The sequence below is a fragment of the Sprattus sprattus genome (assembly GCF_963457725.1).
Source record: "Sprattus sprattus genome assembly, chromosome: 1".
NCBI classification, from domain to species: domain Eukaryota; kingdom Metazoa; phylum Chordata; class Actinopteri; order Clupeiformes; family Clupeidae; genus Sprattus; species Sprattus sprattus.
The window spans coordinates 77,040,556-77,047,774 of record NC_137920.1 but is presented as its reverse complement, the minus strand read 5'-3'; the positions used below and the strand labels follow the sequence as shown (position 1 = coordinate 77,047,774).

Genomic DNA, 7,219 nt, shown 5'->3' with positions numbered 1-7,219 from the left:
AAGTCCTCTCTATGGCAGAGGTGGTGTAGACACACACACTCTGAAATACACCTCTGCATTTAACCCATCCAGGGAAGTGACACACACAGAGTGAAGTGAGGTTACACACTAACCCGGAGCAGTGAGCTGCCTTTGGCGGCGTCCGGGGAGCAGTGATCGGGGTTAGGTGCCTTGCTCAAGGGCACCGCATATAAAGGCATTTAACAGGAGGAAAGACAACTAGAAAGAGGTTGTATGTGATGAGTTGTACATTTTAAGAGCCACAGTAAAGAGAAGATTTGAACTGTTTCTCATTTTCTGCTGAAATGCCACACACACACGATGGGAGCGCTTAGTGTTACGTAAGGCCGAGTTGTAGAAAGAAATCCTACTTTATCTCAACTGCTTGCTTTGGTTTGCCATTTGTAACTCATGCTGTGGCTTAGGACACTGATTGGTTTGAGTGTGTCAAACTATATTTACATTTGGTCATTAAGCAGACAGACGGCAGATTTGATCCCAAGCAAAGTACAAGGGAGAGAACAATCAAGCTACGGGCAAAATAGACCTAGTGTAACAAAAATACTATTTGACATAAGAAATAGAAAAAGTGCAGGAATGCAACTACTGTAAATGCAAGTTAAGTATATACATTAAGTACAATATGTATGTGGTCAGTTCAGAAAGCAAGTATTGAATATCACTGCTACCCTATCTGAAGAGACACCCAACACCATCTCTTCACAGATGTAGAAAATGGGCAGTCTCCCTCTTGGGATAACATTGGGGAAACCGTATCTGTCTAACCAACACTCTTCATGAACAAATAATAGCAATAAATGATCAGGTCACAGGAGCTGACATTAACAGCTTTATTACATGGCAGAGAATGTATTTGTACATTAGCACAAGATGCTGAGTCCTTGGATGGTGCCTGCATTTATACTAAGGAATGGAAACGCTTCAGGTTCGTGTCTAGCTTTCACTCAATGGTTATCTGGAACACCCAGAACCTCAGGCAGTTTCTAACAAATACTTTGTTCACGTAAAAAAAAAAAAAATGCAAATACAAATATAAATATAAAAAATATGTCATAACATACGTACAATGAAGCAAGTTTTCGGGACTGTTTTTTTTGCAAATACTTTCCTTATACTGGCCCTGTGCTTATCTGTACCTTTTGCTGTCTTTATATACATTATATACAAGGATTTTCTATAATCTGTAAACTGGCATATTTTCGTTGTATTCAAGTGCAATGACAATCAAGGCTTTTCTATATCTGTGGACACTATAGACTGTCTATGCAGAAGTATACTACTTTACAGCCATGGTTTTGCAAGTGGGACGTTCGGAGCCTCCAGAATATGTAGTAAAATGTATATATTGTCAAAATATGTTTTTGATTTGTAAAATTATGCAAGCATCCAAAGATTTGTGTAAATGTTCCTGCACAGACAACTTGCTTCCCTGGGCTAGTCAGAAATAAAATGGCATGCTTTTTAAACATCTTTTTCTGGAACAAGCTGCTTCTGGACTAAATTCTGGGCCTCATCTGTTCCAACATCTTCTGTAGGTTTCCCCCTGTAGCGAGTGTAGGTTTCCCCCTGTAGCGAGTGTAGGTTTCCCCCTGTAGCGAGTGTAGGTTTCCTCCTGTAGCGAGTGTAGGTTTCTCCCTGTAGCGAGTGTAGGTGGAGCCTGAAGGGGTGTAGGTGGAGCCTGAAGGGGTGTAGGTGGAGCCTGAAGTGGTGTAGGTGGGGCCTGAAGGAGTAGGCGGAGCCTGAAGGGGTGTAGGCGGAGCCTGAAAGGGGTGTAGGCGGAGCCTGAACGGGGTGTAGGCGGAGCCTGAAGGGATGTAGGTGGAGCCTGAAGGAGTGTAGGCGGAGCCTGAAGGAGTGTAGGTGGGGCCTGAAGGGGTGTAGGTGGAGCCTGAAGGGGTGTAGGCGGAGCCTGAAAGGGATGTGGGCGGAGCCTGAATGAGTGTAGGTGGAGCCTAAAGGGGTGTAGGTGGAGCCTGAAGGGGTGTAGGTGGAGCCTGAAGGGGTGTCCTGGTAATACTGAGAGCGGTGTGCGGTCTCCGCTAGCAGAACATGAACGGCATCCACATCAACGAGCGCATGGAAGCGCCCACAACCATGCCTGCTAGCAGCCCCATTGCCATCTGCTCTCCTAGGCCGTCGTTGTATGGTTCGTGATGGATCCATACGTGGTGGGCAGCTGTGCGGGGAGAGGGGGGGGATGTTATGCGTCACTTTAACATTGTTATGTAGCACTTCTGGACATTTTTATTTTACTTAAATCACATGAGATGTTATGATGTAAACTCCTGTAAACACTAACTACAACGTGAACCATAGCAGAGAGAGAGAAAATAGCCACACGAGTGAGAGAAAGAGAGAGAGAGAATAGGCACATGCGTGAGAGAAAGAGAGCGAGAGAGAGAGAGAATAGGCACATGAGTGAGAGAGAAAGAGAGAAAGAGAGAAAGAATAGGCACATGAGTGAGAGAGAGAAAGAGAGAAAAAGAGACAGAGAGAAATAGAGAGAGAATAGGCACATGAGTGAGAGAGAGAGAGAATAGGCACATGAGTGAGAGAGAGAGAAAGAGAGAGAAAGAGAGACAGAGAGAAAGAGAGACAGAGAGAAAGAGAGAGAGAATAGGCACATGAGTGAGCCGTTTGTGCCAAGCTGTATTTACCTCCATTGCCAGTTGTCACACAGACATTGTTGTGGGCGTCCACTCCAACTGTCTCGTATGTATTATCATTCGGATCATACATGAATACCTAAAGAAACAACCAAAACCATGTTACACACCTGGTGTTGAAAGTTTTTGGAGAGCATACACAGTAGAGGAAATCAAAATCCAGAATTGAACCGATCAGTTTTACAACTATATACTGATTAGACATTTTCTTACATGGTGTGACAGACATAAATGCTTTGAATAACAAATATGCAGTCTGCACTTACTGGGTTTCTCTTGGCCTCCATGATGGTGAGTTTCCATGCCCTGCAATGACATTGACATAATAACAATCACAACCATTTTCATGTCAATATTTAGCGAAAGCTTTTTCCCCCCCACAGTCATGTTCCTGTGTGAGGCGTGTGGACAGTAGAGTTTTCAAGTCAAGTCAAGTCTTTTATTGTCAGATACACAGAACAACAGAGTCAGACTGGGCACTGAAATGCTTAGGACAGGACACCATACCACACTACCATAACCTAACAAGACATAACATAACATAACATATAAACATAAAAAACATATACTGTAAGTACTCCAACATGATGTAACATAACATAACTTAAAGGTGCAATAAGGATTAATAGCTATTCGCTAAAGGTATGCTAGCAGCTAAAACTAACGAAATCTCTTGAAATGTGCTGACTTTGACATTATGACAAACTAGTTACCGATCTAGTAAGTAGCTTATTTGCCGTCTTGCTTAGTCTTGTGTTGCACTTGCTAGATGTTTGACTGTGTAAGGACTTCCATATAAAATGTCATTGTAAGCTGTTATTTTAAGGTTAAACTGCTTATCCTAACCCTAATCCTGAAGCATAATTGTTGCATATTGTACCTTTAACAATAAGTACTGAACATAAGATAATAAGAGTTTTGAGGTCATTAGTGTGAGGAGTGTGGAGAGTAGAGTTTTGAGGTCATTAGTGTGAGGAGTGTGGAGAGTAGAGTTCGTTAGACTTACAGTGCCTCGTCTTCGCTGCTGGCACACAGGATGATGTCCGAGCCGTCTCTCATGGTCACCACCAGGAGGTTCTCCCTGGGCTGGTTGTCTGGTTGGATCACACCTGTGTACAGGAGTGTCTAGGTTAGGCGTCTCTACTGACCTTAAGTGACCTTAGTGAACGAGTGCGTGAATGAGTAGAGAAGAGACCCTGGATGATCCTTTCCCAGACGTCACATGACCCTGGAGTAGATTGTCTCCAGATGTGGAACAGAGCCTTTCTATCTCTCTTTCTCTCTCTCTTTCAGTCTGTCTCTCTCTCTCTCTATTTCAGTCTGTCTATCTCTCTCTCTCTCTCTCTCTCTCCCTCTCTCTGTCTCTCTCTATCTCTACCTCGTTTTATCTCTATCTCTTTGTATCGCTCTCTCTATCTCTCTCCTTACCTCTTTCTATCTCTCTATCTCTCTATCTCTCTCCTTACCTCTTTCTATCTCTCTATCTCTCTATCTTTCTATCTCTCTATCTCTCTATCTCTCTATCTTTCTATCTCTCTATCTCTCTATCTCTCTATCTTTCTATCTCTCTATTTCTCTATCTTTCTATCTCTCTATCTCTCTATCCGGGGGAGGGATAGAACACAGATGTGCCCCCCCATTTTTGAGCTGAGTTCTCCTCAAGGCCTCTTCCTTATGAAAGGGGTTTTCCCTTGCCACCCTCGCCACCCTTGCCACCCTTGCCACCCTTGCCACCCTTGCCTTTGTGCTTGGGACAATGGCAATTACCAATGGTGCTACAGAAAGGAATCAAACTGAATTGCCCTACATAGATTCAGCAGGTCAGTCGTGAATCAGGGCCAGATTTGCTCCAAAGGCGGACGTTTATGAAGGGCCTCACCTGAGGGCCACAGGGGGCTGTCAGACGAGGGGCCACTCACCTGCACACTCCAGCCCAGACTTGACATTGATGCAGGAGTTCTTCAGACCCACTCTTGTCTCGTACTCCCTCCGGCTGTCTGACTTGTAGAAGACGAGACTCCCGTCGATCCACAGGTCACACCAGTTGTGTTTCCAGCGCTTCAGCATGGAGCCTGAGGGAGGGGGGGGGGGGGGGGGGGGGGAGACGAGACGAGACGCCAGCATTCACAGCAGGAATAAAACAACAGAGCTGAACTTCGTCACGTCTGGTGGCTGTTGCCTAGGGCTTCTGCCTCTAACTTGGCCTCCAGGACCGATTGAGTATTTAGATTTAGATTTAGATTTAGATTTAGATTTAGATTTAGATTTAGTAAGAGCGTGTGTGAACTTAAAACAAGCAGAAGGATTGTCCTGTAATTCTGTAATTAGGAGGTCAATGCCCTGAGTATTCTCAAAGTGAAACCTGTTAAATGGTTTTATTGAAAGCAGAGCTAATTATTAAGGTTGATTGTCAAGGCTAATGAGCATTTCCCAATACGGTTTATATCACATTCATGTCTCCCAAACATCCTCCCTCAAACACTGTTCTCTGTCTGTTGTAAGACACAGTGATGGATATAAACCTAGTTTGTGTTGCTCAGGTACGGTGAGTCACTTCAGACTTCAGCCACACTGACAAACAGACAGGTAAGCTGATTATTCGCAGACTGTAATAAGGGGAGTTTCATAACCCAGAGTTTCATAACCCAGACACTCTTCCCACCGGTAGAATCAGTATTTTCACTACATCTTTGGTAAGATATGGAATCAGATTCCACGTGCGTAATGTTAAGACTCTGTAATTACACTTCCTATGAGCTGCAGGTGGAAAAAACAATAATTCTTATTGTCGTCCTGTACAAAATCTGTGTCATCATCTGACAGCACACAGAAGATACAATCGTACGTAATCATATTTGTATTCACGTCTTTACTCTTTTCTCATCGTCAGTCTTATTTACACCGAACATAAAAAGAACACGACCAGCCAGACTCAACAGGCCACATGGAGGATTAGTTTTTTAATTAGCTTGTTGCTAGTTTGCTGAACTGTTGCCCTGCTGTTCCTTCCTATTAATGTGTACCATGGATGTTATTAACAACAACAACAACAACAAAAATATCATATTCCTTATTCGTAAATGAATATTATCTCTAGGTCACACTCCCAATACTATTCTAAGAAATGTCAGGATAATAATAACTCACTCTTCCTCCAAAGCCATCCAGACTTCATCAGAGCCATGGTTCTGGTTCAATTCAGATAGTGTGATGATGAAACTCCGTTAAATATCTCCTCAGGATATCCCTGGTGTACAGTGTACGGTGCAAGAGGAATGTTTCCGTGACGACTGAGGGGCAACAGTGGCCTTAATATTCCTTACCTGAGGTGGGAGGGACTAGAGAAAGTTCCACAGTGCTGAGTGGGTGGCTGAGTGTCTGTCAATCACTGCGAGGTCAGATGATGCTCTCTGTAATCCCTTTATAGAGAGAGGGAGAGGGAGGGCTGTGGGATGTAACCTGACAGATAATCCCGGATTAGTGGACTACCCTCACATACACACACACACTCTGTTATGATGTCACAGTCTGGAATGTTCTGCCTGTCCGGTTCATTTCTTACTTTCCCACTACTTTCCCCTACTGTCCTTTTTTCGAATAAACAAGTTGTTCACTGTTATTCGTGTACATGGCAGGGTCATCATCCTTTTTATTCCATTAATAGAAACAGGTGGATATAGACCCGCACACACACACACACACACACACACACACACACACACACACACACAAACACACACATTAAAAAAAACATCTTAATCTCTGGGTAAATTTAGCTTCAGGGGCAACTGTTGTATCACTTTCAGTGGGTCACTCGTGGGGAGGGTGCTTTTTTTAGCCGGTAGAAGTTTAGTCGACTCACATGCGTGATATAGTTAGTCACAAAAGTTATTTTAGGATGACACACATTCTGTTAGGATCAAGGACCTAAAAGAGGAAAGATCACATTCTTCTGGCTTTCTCCAGAGTTCTGCTGAACTGTTTGATAACCATCTGTTGGCCGCCCTGCCTTGTCCGAATGTCTATTGCACTATTACACCTGTGCAGGTGAAGGTTAGACACTTCTAGAGTGTACATATTGCCTACCCTGTATAGACTGATTATTGCTCTAGAGATTGGAATGAAAATGCGTTAAAAATGAAATGAATTGTTATTTATTTGTTATTATTATATTCAATCCAAAATGGCCATGTCGAACAGTCCAGGACTCAACAGTCTCTGGACCTGCTGTGGCTTCTCAGGAGGTCTGACGTTCTTCTGATAGCCAAGGCAACAATGAGTCTTTACTTCGTGCTCCACGTGGTATTTTAGGCCATTTGTGATCAAGATATTTTAATTTGTTTCACAACTCTGTGTCCAAATGTACTTTTGCATTATTTTACTGGATGATTCATTTAATGTTATTCCACCTCCTTCTCTGAGTCAAATATGAAAACCTGACTAAAAAGTGCATAGACATAACATGTGTGTCACAACTATGCACATCTGACTTTGAAGAGAGTAGTGCAAAGAAATTATTCTGTGAAAACGGT

The 7,219-nt window shown here is 43.2% G+C and overlaps 1 protein-coding gene across 1 annotated transcript; it reads right to left on the bottom strand.

Moving 5' to 3' along the window:
* Positions 1 to 2,060: 2,060 nt before the first annotated feature.
* On the bottom strand, positions 2,061 to 5,871 carry plekhb1 (pleckstrin homology domain containing B1; the record flags this gene model as incomplete). The annotated part of the gene is made up of 6 exons (XM_080849145.1): positions 2,061 to 2,197; positions 2,679 to 2,766; positions 2,954 to 2,993; positions 3,694 to 3,796; positions 4,607 to 4,759; positions 5,835 to 5,871. 6 exons carry the CDS (start codon positions 5,869 to 5,871, stop codon positions 2,061 to 2,063), a joined length of 558 nt encoding a protein of 185 aa, XP_080705271.1.
* Positions 5,872 to 7,219: the final 1,348 nt, after the last annotated feature.